At 38.9% G+C, this 16671-nt stretch overlaps 1 protein-coding gene across 1 annotated transcript in view; it reads left to right on the forward strand.

Moving 5' to 3' along the window:
- TM4SF20 (transmembrane 4 L six family member 20) overlaps positions 1 to 11284 on the forward strand; it is a 15595-nt gene extending 4311 nt beyond the window's left edge. Inside the window, exons 2-4 of the mRNA XM_008074234.1 lie at positions 4387 to 4452; positions 8277 to 8428; positions 10977 to 11284. Of these exons, the coding sequence (XP_008072425.1) occupies positions 4387 to 4452; positions 8277 to 8428; positions 10977 to 11250 (492 nt within the window). The 3' untranslated portion in view covers positions 11251 to 11284. The remainder of the gene's footprint in view (positions 1 to 4386; positions 4453 to 8276; positions 8429 to 10976) is intronic.
- The last annotated feature ends 5387 nt before the right edge of the window (positions 11285 to 16671 follow it).

A 16671-nucleotide genomic window follows, 5' to 3' on the forward strand; every position in this document is an offset into this window, starting at 1 on the left:
AACACAAAAAAAAAAAAAAAATATATATATATATATATATATATATATAGACACTAAATAAATGTTTTAAGCTGTCAACTTAAAAAATTAATTTATTGATCTTTATTTTTTAATTTTTTGAGTTGGAATCTCACTCTGTTGCCCAGACTGGAGTATATTGGCATGATCATGTCTACTGCAGACTCAACCTGTTGGGCTCAGGTGATCCTTCCACCTCAATCTCCTGAGTAGCTGGGTTACAGGCACATGAAACCACGCCTCACTAATTTTTTTTTTTTTAATTGTAGCGATGAGGTTTTGCCATGTTGCCCAGCTGGTCTTGAATTCCTGGGCTCAGGCAATCCTCTCACTTTGACCTCCCAAAGTGCTGACATTACAGGTGTAAGCCACTGCATCCAGTCTCAAATATTTTTTAAAAATTCAAAAGGTTTATTTGAAAAAACATATTTATATAAAACTTTGATATAATTTTTTATATAATTTGAGAAAACTTATTTATATAAAGTTAATTGTAAACCTGATCTTAATCATGCTTATTCATTACATTCACTTATTACATAATAGCAACTTATGAGAGTCAATGACTGAAGTCTTTTTTTTTTTTTTTTTTTTGAGTTGGAGTCTCACTCTGTCACCCAGGCTGGAGTGCAATGTCTGCTCCCGGCCACCGCAGCCTTGACCCGCTGGGCTCCGGCGATCCTTCTGCCTCAGCCTTCCAAGTAGCTGGAACTACAGGCGCATGCTACCACGCCCGGCTCTTTTTTTTTTTTTTTTTTTTGATTTATTGTAGAGATGAGGTTTCGTCAAGTTGCCCAGACAGGTCTTGAACCTGCGGGCTCAGGCAATCCACTCACCTCGGCCTCCCAAAGTGCTGGGATTACAGGCTAAGCCACCGAGCCTGGCCCTGAAGTCTTAATTTAAGAGAACAAATTGTTGAAAGTTAAACAACAAGAAGATATTATGCATGACAAATATCTGAAAAATATGGGTTTTTTTTGTTTTTGTTTTTGTTTGAGTTGGAGTCTCACTCTGTCGCCCAGACTGGAGTGCAGTGGTCGTTCCCGGCCACCGCAGCCTCGACCTGCTGGGCTCCAGTGATCCTTCCGCCTCAGCCTTTCAAGTAGCCGGAATTACAGGCATGAGCTACCACGCCTGGCCGATTTTTTGATTTATTGTAGAGATGAGGTCTCGCTGCCCAGGCGGGTCTCAAACCCGCGGGCTCAGGCAATCCACTCACCTCAACCTCCCAAAGGCGCGGGATTACAGGCTGAGCCACCGAGCCCAGCTAAAACATGGTTTTTATATTTATAATGAACTATGGCTTTGTGTGTTACTTACATGTTCAAGTACTTAGAGGACTCCCAAAATTCTGAATTCTATCACAGAATTTTTAATGGTCTAAAGTTCTACACTTCATTTGTGAAATTATATAACCTACTTCTTAAACTGCATAAAAGTAGGAGTTTCCATAAGAAAAAATAAACAATACTACTTCTTTATTTTGTAAAGACTTTTTTTAACAAAAACTCAGGTGTTCAAATATGCTCAGGAATTGGACCAGGAGGTGGCTCATACCTGTAGCCCCAACAGTTTGGGAGGCTGAGGTGGGAAGATTGCTTGAACTCAGGAGTGAGCCCTTGACTCCACAAAAAAATTAAGAGAATTAGTTGGGCATGGTGGTGTGTACCAATAGTCCCAGCTACTCAGGAGGCTGAGGCTGAAGGATTGTCTGAGCCCAGGAGTTTGAGGCTGTGGTGAGCTGTGATTGTGTCGCTGCACTCCAGCCTCAAACTCATGGGCTCAGACAACTCAAACAAAAAAATTCTAGAATTGAAGAGAATGCCTTTTGATTATTACTCAGTTTGAAAGAAGATTACCGGGAAGATTTATAATTCAGTCACATACACAATTTCACATTTTAGTGTTCATCCCATAAAGAACTCTTCAATTTCCAGAACTCTGAACGGGAAAACAGTTGAAATACAGTGAATTACCAAATTACCCATAGTGGCCCAACAAGGATGTGGTGTTACCATGACACAAAGTTGACTGGGTGGTGCTTCATATGCTATAAGTTCCCTTATACAATCCTTTTGTAAGAGAATCATGATAATGATAATATTTAGTATCTCTGAAATAAACTAATCATCAAAAGTTATCAGAGTTTAATTTTCACTAATAAAGAAAACAAAATGACTTATCCATTTAAGTTGTAATGAAAAAGATTATTTTCTTTCAAAAGATTCATGAATTTTTAAAATCAGTGGTTGCAAATTTTTTTTTTATAAAGAGCCAGATGGTGAATATTTAAGACTTTGCAAGCCAGTCTCTTCCACAACTACTCAACTCTACTGTTGCTGCATAAAAGTAGCTACACACAATATGTAAATGAACAGATATGACTGTGTTTCAATAAAACTTTATTTACCGAAAAGAGGTGGTAGGCCATAGTTTGTCAATTTCTGTTCTAAATTACTTGTTCTATAAGCTCAGAAGGCAGGTCAAGCTTATGGATATAACAAAGGAGGTTTGGTGCATGAATTCTGACACCGATTTGGGGGCTAAAATTTCTTTTCCTGTTTCTTCTGGGCTTTTAGTTATGCCCTGGGGTGGCTGGGCAGCCATATATGTATGTGCCCTCCAATTTGTAAGGGTGCTGGTATTCAAGACAACGTGTAAGCAAAGCTTGATAGTAATACAAAGTGACATGGAGTTAGCACATAATGAGATGGTGTGAAGTTTGTTAAGAAGAGGTATAAATCTGTAACCTGTTCTGGAAGAACAAGGGTAGATGTGGCCTTGGAAAAACAGATCAGAGAAGAACCAGTTAGAAGGACAATGAGTGAGTGAGAGTGGTGGTGGAGGGGACAATGAGAATGAAAAAATGCTATATAGGAATAGGGAAGAATTCTAAGAACTGAGTCAGTGTGGAATAGTGGTTAAGTCTGGCCTCTGAAGCCCAAATGCGAGTTTTGAATCCTAACCCTCCCACTTTCTTCAACAATTTGCTCAAACTTTCCATGCCTCAGTTTTCTCATTGGTAGAATGGGGATAATAGTAGCATCTACCTTATAGCATTGTTATGAGGATGGAATCAACTGAAGGATGTAAAGCACCTGTGGCAGTGCCTGACATGTAGATAGAGCCCAGTAAAGTAATAGAAAACAGGAGCAGGAAAGAAAGTTCTGCTATGGCCAAACAAAAAACCCTTACAGCTAAAATTTCTCAAGTGGAAGGAAGTGATTAATTTTCCATCCTTCAATGATACGAAACTCCTTCTAGTTAGAACTTCTAGCGTAGCTGCTGCCTACATATTACTAAAAATTGAAACCCAAATCCAAAGAATATGATGTTATTTCTTTACTTTTTTATTTTATTTTATTTTATTTTTGAGTCTCACTCTGTCACCCAGGCTGGAGTGCAGTGGCACGCTCCTAGTCACGGCAGCCTCGACCTGTTGGGCTCAGGCGATCCTTCCACCTCAGCCTTCCAAGTAGCCAGAACTACAGGCGCATGCTACCACGCCTGACTAATTTTTTTATTTATTGTAAAGATGAGGTCTCATCAAGTTGCCCAGGCTGGTCTCGAAACCCTGGACTCAGGCAATCCTCTGGTCTCGGCCACCCACAGTGCTAGGATTACAGGCTTGAGCCACTGTGCTGGGCCATGATGTCATTTCTTACAGCTTTCCTTGGCAGTATTTTCCTTAACACAGAATACAGTCTATCCAAGATTTCTGAACATCATGTAAAGTGAGATCATTTCAGATCGTGGACAGAAAGAAGAATGTGGAACCCAAAATAATTCTCAAATATAAATTTGGGGAATCCAGCAAGATGGCGGGGACCCTGGGAGAAGAAAGCTAGGCAAGTGGGAAGGGGTGACAGAATTACTAGTTCCCAGTAATTAGGCCAACCAAACAAAATCATCAGTTTCTTTTCTGGAGGACTGCTAGACTAATTCATATAATTTATGGGAAATGGATAAGTGGCTGTAGATTGTAGTAACTAAAATGACAGAGAGAAACAAAGTGAATTTTGGATGAAGCAACTAATTCTTTCAGAAAAATTTCTTCCAAAATAATACATAAATAAACCATTTTAATCTTTTTAAAATCCAAATCTCTCTGCTGTTGACTCTGAGTAAACTGAGAATGTACATGAAAGGCTTTAAAACTGCTATCTTGAATTCCCCTTGTTCCTCTTAATCTTTATGGTTGAAATTGGGAGCATAAGGTTCACAAGACCAAGGATATTGCCAAATTTCCTTTTTGCTCTCTTGAGCCTTGACTTCCCACAACTGGTGGTAAATGGAGGGCAAAGATTATTGCTTTTTCTTCTGATGAGAAGTAATGACACTCATCTTTCCTGTTGATGCCATTTCCAGGTTATTCCAGCAACAATGATGTCCTTGGCAGCAAGAAAGAGAGCGTGCTGCAACAACAAAACCGGAGTGAGTACAGGGTGATCGCTGTGGAAGCAGAAGTGCATTAACAGCATTGACAGCTGAGCAAAGTCACCCTGAGTCGGCTGCATCCATCCAGCCTCAGAAGCATCTCTTTGGGAGATGATACAGCAATAGGGAAGTGAGAAGGTTTTTTTTAAACATAAAAATTTAGCTTTGCCTTTAGTCCTTTCCTCAATCTTCAGTTCATCAATCTAAAAGGTTTTCAAAGAAAGGAGATTTAAAAAGTCAAACCCAGAACCGTAATCAATTTTATAATACTCAAATACTTATTAGTTTCGTGGTGTGTATGAAAAACTTAGGGAAAACATACTCAGTTCTCTCGTGCATATGAAAGACTGGTTTGCTAGGATTATTGCCCTTATCTAGTTAAACTAAGGGAGCTGCTAGTTACTATTTTTTTTAACATTTATTTCCTACCCACTCTGAATAAAGTTGTAACTAAGTTAAAAGTAAATTAATATTCATTAGCCTAAGTATCACTCTGCTCAGAACACTTTCAAATATGCTATCTCATTTAATTGTCTGAAAACTCTTAGGTAGGAAAGAGTAAGATCTGTTCTATTGACCAAGAAACTGATGCTCAGAGAAAGTGAATAATTTGTCAGTGTAGCACAGCTAGTACGTGGATTTTTATCCAAATCCAATCAACTCCCAAATTCAGTCTTTATACAATTTATGCCATAAATATGGCTATTAAGTAAAAACTGAGGGCTCTCACAATTCCCTAAGGAAGAGAGCATATATCAGTCATAAGCAGTCACAGTAAACAGGCCTGGCTGAACTTGAGGTTTTAGAGCAATACTTCTCAGAGAGATGGGAATATTAGCATTGTCTAGGGGGAGATTTTACTATTATTTGCTTTCTTTTGGGGGAGGGAATTTTTTATATTTTATTTTAGATTTAGGGGGTTCATGTGCAGGTCTGCTACATGGGTATATTGGGGGGGTTGGATTTCTATTGAACCTGTCATCCAAATAGTGAACACAGTACCCAATAGGTAATTTTTCAAACCTTACCCGCTTCCTCCCTTCCCACTTTTGGAGTCCTCAGTGTCTATTGTTTCCATCTTTATGTTCCTGTGTACCCAGTGTTTAGCTCCATCTGGGGTAATTTTTAAAATACCAATGCTGGTCCGGCTCTGTGGCTCAGCCTGAAATTCCAGCACTTTGGGAGGCCAAGGCAAGTGGATTGCCTGATTCCATGGGTTCGAGACCAGCCTGGGCAACTTGAGACCTCGTCTCTACAATAAATCAAAAATTAGCCAGGCATGGTGGCACATGCCTGTGGTTCCAGCTACTTGGAATGCTGAGGTGGAAGGATCTCTGGAGCCCAGCAGGTCGATGCTGGGGTGGCCGCGAGTGTACCACTGCATTCCAGCCTGGGCTGGACTCAGAGTGAGACTCTGACTCAAAACAAAACAAAAACAAACAAAATACCAATGCCTGGGTTGCTCCCAGAGATTCTTCATCAGTATTTTTCAAAAGCACTCAAGGTGATTCTAATGTGTTTCTAGGGGTTAGAACCGCTGTTTTAAAGGAAATAGATCTTTCATATACAGAACAGTTAGAAGATTCATTTTTATTACTTTTTCATTTGATATTTATCTAGGATTACAAAATTACTTTATTTCCAGTCTTTGTTCTTGATATATTTTAGATATTCACTAAATGTTAGCTTTTAGTTTCCCTTTCATCAATTTTCTTTATAAACTATAATAACTTGAATCTTGATTTTGTGTCTCTCTTATATTGTACTCACAATGTTCTTGACAGAGATATCCTGAGATATTTCAGAATCCCTGAACTCAAAAATATCAAAACACGTATATGAGTTATCTCAAATCACCTTTTCCATTAGGTATCTTTTTTTTTCTTGCACATATTCTTTCATAAAAATGAAATCTTTTCAGTGATCACCTAAGTTTTCTCTCTCTTGTGAGGACACAGCAGGCGGAGAATAACAAACACAACTTTCAGGCACAATAGCCAACACACTTAACTTACTAGGTTGGTTTTGTTCCTCTCTACTCACCATGAATATAATTCCAAGTCATGGTTCAGCAAAATTCTAGATTATGACATGCTGGGAAGCTACAGGCGTCCCTGGAGTGCCAAAGGGGTACTGTGCTGGTTACCTCATCAAAATCGCCAGTTCATATTGATAAAATGTCAAAAATAAAAAATATAAAAGTTCTTAGCAACTTTTCTCTCTTGTTGGCAGCCATATGAGAACCGGCATTTAAGTCATACCTAGCATCTTCCGTAAGACCGAAGCATCATAAAAGCGACAAGAGCTAAATTTTAGGAGGGAAGGAAAGGAGTCACTAAAGATTGTTCCCTGTCTTAACTGTCCCCTTTTCCAGTTCATTTTGTTTCTGAATACAAAACGGTTTTGCTGAATCATTTCAATGAACCCCACTCTAAGATAACTACAGATGCCTGGAATCACGTTTTGAAGCCAAGCCTCTGGGTAGTGATGAGAAGTCAAAAATAACAGATGAACAAAAATAAACATAGAGTCACTTCTTGAGTCAATTTAAGCAACACACAGGTCACAGCAGTGTGAAAGAAGCAGGATTTGAATTAGGCTTCAAAATATAGCATTCCGTACCTTCAGCTAGAAGACATATAGTATAGTGATTAAAGCATTTCCCAGCTGTGAGATCCTGACAAGTTTGTTCACCTCTATGAAACGCAGTTTTCTCAGACAAGACTGGACGCTTTCAGGCAGTATGGCAGTAGATGAAAGGCAGTTTTCTCATCTAAGCTCTAAGGGATAGATAATAGTGTCTATCTCTTGGCACTATTCAAATAATTAAATGAGGTAATATATGTAAAGTATATGATTTTCAACATAACTGTATAGGCAGTCACTTTATTCTGTACTCATTAAAGGTAGGTCTGAAGAGTACAGCATATAAATCCTCTAAGAGCTGCAGTATGATTCCACCAAAGGAATATACAAAGTATTACCTCACTTTATTTCTGCGAATTTTGAAAGACCCATAATCATCATTGAGTAATAAATTCACTGAAACAACATAAAAGCTTACTTTTGGAAAAACACCCATACTTTCATTTCATTGCCTATGCCAAAGTCCATGCTTTTTTGTACTCTCATGACTCTGACTCATGAAATAAAAGACGCTTATGTTTCTATCACAGTGGTTCTCAACTGAGGTGATGTTAGCTACCCACTCTAAGGGGATATTTGGCAATGTCTGCAGGCATTTTTGGTTGTCACAACTGGGTTGGGGGATGGGGCAAGGGTGATACTGGCATCTAGTGGGTAGAGACCAGGGATGCTGTTAAACATCCAACACTGCACAGGAAAGGATCCAACTGCACAATGCCCAAATGTCAGTGGTGCTTAGGTTGGAAATTCCTGCTCTTAACTCTAAGCTGGCCACTGACCACGTATAGTACCAGGGCCAAATTCAGATGAAAGATTTGGGAGCCAAGAGACCAGACATCAAAAAGTGGGTGGTTAAAATCTAGCCAAGGTTTTGTGAAGCAGGAAGTACACAAAACAGGGAGGAGGGACTAGAGCTCAGTAGACTGATGACACGGAAAAGGCTCAGGAATATTAAAGTTGAGACTTTTTTCAGAGATAGTGGCAAGCCCAACTATTTTTTAGTGAGTGTAATCAAACGGCAGAGATTCTGCCCCCTGCTTTCTTTTATAATTCACACCTAGTCACACTGTGATCCTAAGATCTAGAACTACAGAGTGACTGGACAATGGCTGCTGAAACTTGAGACAGATCAGGAACATGTAATAATGTGCAACTGGTTCTACTTTATTTTTCAGATGCTTCTTTCATCATTTTTAAATGTGATCACAGTCATTGGTGCTGTGTATTGCATGTTGATCTCTATCCAGGCTCTCTCAGAAGGTCCTCTCATATGTAACTCTCCAGGCAACAGTACTGCCAACTGTGAATTTTCATTGAAAAATATCAGGTAAGTAACTCGATATTCACTGGCTTACTGTCTTACACAGCTGCATTTTTAGATTAGAATGGCATGGTGCTGAAACGATGTCATGTTTTTCTTTGACATAACTGGTGGGATGAATAGATTCTTAGGAATTGAGTACATTAATCCCAATGAGCACAATCTCACACAGAGATGGAAGATTCACTAGGTTTAGAGTGTTCTGGGTATGATATTGTTTAAAAGTATTAGTTGATCTCAGATAACTTATGTTTGTCTTTTAAAAATCTGATTACATATGTGTATGTATATAAAAAATTTCTGGAAATAAGCACCAGAAACTTAAATTTCATCCTTGAAGAACAGCAATAGGGGGTTCCCTGGGAGAGTGAAGGGAACGTTACTTTCTATACTTCTGAACTAACTAAATTTGTAACCCAGGAACAAATATTATGCTTACAATTTTAAAAATTTAATAAAGACACGATAAATAAAATTAGCCCTGCCTGTAGGCCCTAAATGAAACAAAGCAGCCAATACATTCATTCATGCATACTATATATATACTGTAGGCAATGTGAATGAATAAAAAATTTAAGCCATGTAGTATGTAATAATATGTATACTGAGGAGTTATAATGTAAATGACTCATTTGAGTCTTTTTTTTTTTCGTTGGGGGGGGTCTCACTCTGCTGCCCAAACTGGAGTCTCAAACTCCTAGGCTCAAGCAATCCTTCTACATCAGCCTTCCAAAATGCTGGGATTACAGGCGTGAGCCACGACGCCCAGTCTCATTTGAGTCTGTTAAGGCGGTTCTGTGACTGAATCCAAACACAATTTATAAAAACTGGAAGAAAAAAACAATCTAACTCATTAGCTAACTGTATAGGCTGCTCAATTTGGTAAGAAACTGAAATTTGCTTTCATAGTTACATTTTTAAAATGTTACATTCCCAAAAAACAAAAATTATTTTTGTTGTTTCACCTTCTCTTTCCTTGCTATATTAAACAAGAAAAGTCCCTCAAAATTTGCATAGCACAATTATTTGACTCAAAACCCAAGGAAATTCTCCTTACTAATAGATTTGAAGTAGAAGATTAGCAATTTCTACCACAGATGCCATACACATTCAATCCTCAGAGAATGGCAACAGCCTGTGATGTACCAGGCACCAGGCTAAGCTTAGCAGATAACAACACTCAGGTATTCTCAATCTAATTGGAGAGATGGACTAGGCTAGCAACCAGTTACAAGAGAGTTAGCCTATGCTCACTGCAAATTTCACAAAGCAGGCTCATACTGCATGTGCTAAAAATACTATATTTTTCCCAGGTTGAACTCAGCTGTTGGTATAGAGAAATGCAAACTCCCTAAGAACACCCTGACTTACTCTACAGTAAACAAACAAAAAGTCATCATGGACTTGCATTAGGACTGAAAGTTTCTAATTGTCCATAGCCCTATTAGAATAGACACAAGTCACTCTAATTCAGATATAGTTTAAATGTTTTTTGTGAGTTGAAAACTATACATCTAGTTTAAAAGCAGACGCAACACTAAAGTTCTGCACAAAGAACTGAACTCCTTCTAAAGGGGAGGGGGGTCCTTTATTTTGTTTTCATATCTTTTTTTTTTTTTTTTTTTTTGAATTGGAGTCTCACTCTGTCGCCCAGACTGGAGTGCAGTGGCCGCTCCCGGCCACCGCAGCCTCGACCTGCTGGGCTCCGGCGATCCTTCCGCCTCAGCCTTCCGAGTAGCCGGAATTACAGGCATGCGCTACCATGCCCGGCTGATTTTTTGATTTATTGTAGAGATGAGGTCTCGCTGCCCAGGCGGGTCTCGAACCCGTGGGCTCAGGCAATCCACTCACCTCAACCTCCCAAAGGTGTGGGATTACAGGCTGAGCCACCGAACCCGGCTGTTTTCATATCTTTAACAAGAACAAGAGTCCCTGTGTAAATAGGTTACTTCATGCAAAATTGTTGATATTCAACCATTTCTGACATAGGAAAAACAGCAATTTCATATGGTTCAACCTAAGAGTAGATGTACTGTAGGAATGCTTGTTCAATAATAGGATATATATTGAATATAAGTTTTAAAACTGTTAGGAGACATGCTCAGAGACCCTGATCTTACCTATTATTTCTGGGCACAATATTTCTTTCTCTTTTTTTTGAGTCGAAGTCTCACTCTGTTGCCCAGGCTGGAGTGCAGTGGCACGCTCATGGCCACTGCAGCCTTGACCTACTGGGCTCGGGCGATCCTTCTGCCTCAACCTTCCAAGTAGTTAGAACCATAGGCATGTGCCACCATGCCCGGCTAATTTTTTTTTATTTATTGTAGAGACAAGGTCTCACTGTGTTGCTCAGACTGGTCTCGAACTGCTGAGCTCTCACCTCCACCTCCCAAAGTGCTGGGATTATAGGTGTGAGCCACTGCGCCCAGCTGGGCACAATATTTCATAAGTACATTGTTTCACTGTACTTATTCTTTTCTGGGTATAATGCTGTATTTTTTGGATCAGTGATATTTCTGAATACCTTATTTTCATCGTGTTTTTTGTTTTTCAGTGACATTCATCCAGAATCCTTCAACCTGCAGTGGTTCTTCAATAACTCTTGTGGTTTCAATTACCCCACCAGCAATGATATGGCCAATGACTGGAGTAAACCTCTTTTGAACTTCGACCCTGAAGAAAACAAATATAAGATTATCCACCTCTCGGTATTTTTAGGTCTGTTGCTTGTTGGAATTCTTGAGCTCCTGTTTGGGCTCAGTCAGATACTCATTGGTTTCCTTGGCTGTCTGTGTGGCGTCTCTAAGCAAAGAGGCCAAATTGTGTAATTTAATAGTAATAAAATGGAGCTATCAGTAGTTTAAATAATTTGAGAATTACATTTAAAATATGCTCTTTCAGAAGTTCAAAAATGGAACATTATCTAGAGAGCTATATGAGTCCTTTTAGTCCAAAAAGTTGTTTTCAAAGCCATCTTTGAGGTGATTAAATTTTAAAAAATTCAACCTTTCACATAGGAAACATGTTGCAAACGCAAGACACCTTCATATGGGAAGGAAAGATAATCAGTGGTTTAACTTGGGAAAGGTGGAAGAGAAGTTTTCAATCAATTTTGCATCTTTCTGTTTTGTGCTTTTTGAATTTCCTATCTTTTCATTCTTGTGTGTGTGGAAAGCAAGAAAAGACAGAGGAAGAGGAGAAGGGAGGAAGGATGAGAAGGAACAGAAGTCATCCTGGAAATAAAAATATGGACCTTTTTATTGTATTCCATTGTCCTTTTTTTTAAAAAAAAGAATAAATATATAACCGGAATGTAATCAAGTCTTTGGATCTAATTCCCAGGTTGCAGAAAACACTCAGATAAATCCAAAAGGTGGGACAGTAAACAGAAAATGATCCCATTTTCAACAAGAAAATATTATTTTTCTAATGTAGGACGTGTTAAAAGAATTAGAGATAAAAGAATAGAGGTATGTTTCAACTAAATGCATTATGTGAACTTTGTCAGGGATAACTGGGAGAAACATGTAGAAGAACTGGATTAAACGATGTTAAGGAGTTGTTAATTTTGGTAGCTCTGATCATGATTTTATACATGATTTTATGATTACCCTTAACCAAAGTGATTAGAACACAAGTATTTCAGATTTCATTTTTTTTTTGCTAACCTTTGAATATTTTCATATATATAATGAGATATCTTGGGGATGACACTTAAGTCTAAACAAAATTTATTTATGTTTTATATATACCTTATACACATAGTCTGAAGGTAATTTCATTCATTAATTTAAATATTTTTGTGGATGAAACAGAATTTTGACTGTGATGTTTCACATGAGGTCAGGTGTGAACTTTTTCACTTATGGTGTTACATCAGTGCTCACAGTTTTTTGAATTTTTGCATTAGGAATACTCAACTTGTATAGGAAAATGTTCTTTAAAATTTTTTTCCCTATTTTAAAAATTGTATTTAGGCTGGGTGTGGTAGCTCATGCCTGTAATCCCAGTACTTTGGGAAGCTGAGGCGGGAGGATTGCTTGAGCCCTAAGGTTCGAGAGCAGCCTGGGCAGCAAAGAGAAACCTTGTCTCTACAAAATAATCCAAAAATTAGCTAGGCATGGTAATGCATGTCTGCAGTCCCTGGTACTTGGGAGGCTGAGGTGGAAGGATCGCCTGAGCCCAGGAAGTCGAGGCTGCAGTGAGCTATGATCATGCCACTGCACTACAGCTTGAGTGACAAAGTGAGATTTAGCAAAAAAAAAAAAAAAAAGAAGAAGAAAGAAAGAAAGAAAAAGAAATGAGTATTTATACATTTGGTGGAAAAGTATCATGTTTTTAAAATACTGAAAAAAATAAAGCAGTGAAAAAATATTTATTATAATATTTAGGTAATAGGTACATGGCAATTCATTATACTTTTCTATTTTCCTATTTATGCTTTTCATAATAATTAAAAAACAGTACCTAGAAAAATCAGTCTTTCAAAACCGGTTTCTATATATGCCAATCTTTTAAAAGACAGGATAACAAAACAGTATATGAGAGGATCCCCCAAAAACCTGGAATTTGTTTTAGAAGGTGAGTCTCTTGTAGTATAGGCTTTCCCATGCTAGGTAAGTGATTTAGGAACCCATTGGCATCAGTATACCAGCTGGCATTGTTGTGAGAGGCTGTGTTCAGCTTTAGTGAATTTTTTTTGGAGATTTTTTTCAACGTGTTTGCCCATTTCATGATAAGTGATTTTCAAGCACATCTGCCTACACAGTGCTGAGTGTTCAGTAGTTTTTGACTAAAACCTACACAACCCCCGTGCCCCACCTTCCCTATTCACCCACTCTTGCCCCAATGGACTTTTTTTGTTTGTTTCCCTGGATCAAAAAGGTCCTCAGATGGAGAAAGGTTTTGCCGAGGCATCAAAAGTGACAAGTTCAAAAAGGCATCAAAACTGACAAGTTCAAAAATTGTTTTGAGCAGTGGAAAAAGCATCTTGATAGGTGTATTGCAACAAACGGAGAGTACTTTGAAGGTGACTGAAGTTTAAGCATGTAAGAATAAATACACAAGTTTTTATAAGCAAATCCTGGGTTTTTTGGAGGGGGTCTCCCTTCTTACCATATGTAAATGTGATAAAACAGACAAAAAAAAATTCTACAATTTTCTGAATAGTATCACTCCTGCGTTTTAATTCAATTTTTCAAAAGCTTCACTGGGCTTAAGGTTCTAGAAAAAATTTACAATATCTATATTTTACCCCCCAAATAAATTAGTAACATTAAGAACGTAGAATACTTTTATTCTGACCCCAGTTACTGTATAGAAACATTTTCCCTACGCTCCTACAAATACTTATTTATCCTTAAGGTCTTCCTTAAATATCCCCTACTTGAGGAAAGCTTTTCCAGCATGCATGATTCTAATAAACTAAGCTAGCACTTACTCAAGCACTATTATGGTACCTGTCACAGTGTAATATATGTTTTTGTACCTCCCTCACTCTAGTATTTAAAAGAACAGAGACCATGTCCTTCCAAACCATTTATTTATCAGCGCATTCCCACATCAGGTTTTTAACAAGGGTTTCCCTCTCTCTACACCCAGCCCCATTGCTACCCCTTATCTGCCCTACCATGGGTGGAATCCTCTTTATCCTTCAGACTTCAGCACAAAGGCTGCTTATTCTGAGAGACCATCTCTAACCACCTAAAGAAAAGTAAGTTTCCCTGTATTCTCTCTTTTAGCATGCTTTCATTTATAGTATTTATCACAATAATGATAGCATTTTCAATTTGTGCTTGCTTCTTAGATTTCACTGTCTCCCATAAGACCATACACTCCAGGGTCATATTCCAGGGTCAAAGCATCAGGATGCTTTTTCCACTGCTCAAAACAACTTTTGAGCTTGTCAATTTTGATGCCTTTTTGAACTTGTCACTTTTGATGCCTCAACAAAACCTTTTATTCCCTTCTGGTGTAATCAGTACCTAGCACAGTGGCTGGTACAAAGCAGGGGCACTCTCAGTGTACAGTTGAATGTTTTATTACATTCCATCCTCTGTACCCAGCTTTTAGTGAAAACTCAAACTTCTAATAGCCATGAGATTAAAACACAGGTAAAATGAATGGCAAACTTCTAATAGCCATGAGATTAAAACACAGGTTAAATGCATATGACAGCTCACTGTCAGCAAGTGAACAAGCATCAGCAATGGTGCTTACAATTTTCTCATCACCCTAAAAATGAGAGAGGAATGACTTCAGTTCTCTACAGGGTTAGGGAAAGACACACTTAAGTCTCCCACTTTAGATGGCAAAATAAAGGATGCCTGGCAGTAGCTCAATTAACTGAACTAGCTGGTAAGTCACTTCTTCACTATTTTAGTCTTATGGAAAACGTTACCACGGATTAAATGTCTGACGTCTGGAGGCTACCTGTGGCTACATATATTGGGGGCATGCTATCTCTGATCTGGTACCTAAACTTGCATATGCATGTCTGTATGTGAAAGCATGCCCCCCCCAAACACACAGTCATTGGCAAAGTTCATTGTTTAAACTTTCACTCCCCTATCCAAATTCAATCTTATTTTTGAATTCTTTCACTGTATCCACCATCTAAAACTCTCCTCTCCCATCCTTCAGCGCATATCTCAAGTTCCTTTCAATATCAATGCCAAATACAGGTTAAACAACTCTAATCTAAAAATTCCAAATCCAAAAATTCTGAGTGCCGACACAAGTGAGAAAATCCACACCTGACCTCATGTAATAGGTCAAAATGCAGGCACACATCAGTTTATTCAGTATCCACAGGGGAAAAAAACAAACTCCCAGCCCCTTTCAACTTTGAGGTATCTTTTTCCCACATGCCCAGATTCTCCTGAACAGGTACTTACTTCCACCAAGGGTAATAAAATAGCACGTGTGCAGGCCAGATGCACTAATGGCAGGTTCCCCACTATGCCTCACATGGGAACAAGACCTTCCAGCACTACTGTGTTATTTTTGCTTATATGCTGCTCTGTGGTGTAAAGGTATTGCTAAAAATGTCAAGAAAAAAAAAAAAAGGCCTGCAAGTACCCCTATGGGTAACAGACATAAGAAAAAGAGGTATGTGTGTCTATAGCACAGAAGTGAAACTGTTGAAACCAGACAGCCTAAATGTGACATGTCTTACAGAACAGTATTGGACTGCCCACTATATAGGACCTGAAGAAACAGAAGGATGAACTGTTAAAATTCTATGCTGAAAGTGATGAAGTCAGTAAAAAACAGGAAAATGTTCATAAAGTTAAAGATGAAGATCTTGACTGTGTATTGAAAGAGTACACCCATCCACACTGCAGCGAACACGTGCCACCTGATACACTGACCATGAAACAAGTTCTATGATGATGAACTGAAACTGAATATTCAACAGCCTGGCTGCAGAAATTTAAGAAAAGACATGGCATTTTTTTGTTTTTTTTTTGAGTTGGAGTCTCACTCTGTCGCCCATACTGGAGTGCAGTGGCCGCTCCCGGCCACCGCAGCCTCGACCTGCTGGGCTCCGGCGATCCTTCCGCCTCAGCCTTCCAAGCAGCCGGAATTACAGACATGTGCTACCACGCCCGGCTGATTTTTTGGATTTATTGTAGAGATGAGATCTCGCTGCCCAGGCGGGTCTCGAACCCACGGGCTCAGGCAATGCACTCAACCTCAGCCTCTCAAAGGCGCGGAATTACAGGCTGAGCCACTGAGCCTGGCTAAGACATGGGATTTTTAAAGACATGTGGTGATAAAGCAACTGCTGATCTTGAAGGAGCGGAGAAATTCGTTGATGAGTTTGCTAACATCATTGCTGATGAAAATCCATTGCCAGAACAAGTCTATAATACAGATGAAACATCACTGCTTGGTGTTGTTGCCTCCAGAAAGACACTAACCACAGCTGATGAAACAGCCCTACAGAAATTAAGGGAGCCAAGGACAGAATAAGTGTGCTGGGATGTGTTAATGCTGCAGGCATGTATACGTGTAAACTTGTTGTGTTAGGGAAAAGCTTACATCCTCACTGTACTGAAGGGGTGAATTTCTTACCAGTCCATTATATTGCTAACAAAAGGCACAGATCACCAGGAACATCTTCTCCGATTAGTTCCATAAACATTTTGTACGAGTGGCTCATGCTCCCTGCAGGGAAGATGGATTTGACAACTGCAAGATTTTGTTATTTCTGGGCAACTGTTCTGCTCATCCTCCAACTGAAA

Source organism: Carlito syrichta, unplaced genomic scaffold, assembly GCF_000164805.1.
Source record: "Carlito syrichta isolate Samal-C Ts95f unplaced genomic scaffold, Tarsius_syrichta-2.0.1 Scaffold316380, whole genome shotgun sequence".
Classification (NCBI taxonomy): domain Eukaryota; kingdom Metazoa; phylum Chordata; class Mammalia; order Primates; family Tarsiidae; genus Carlito; species Carlito syrichta.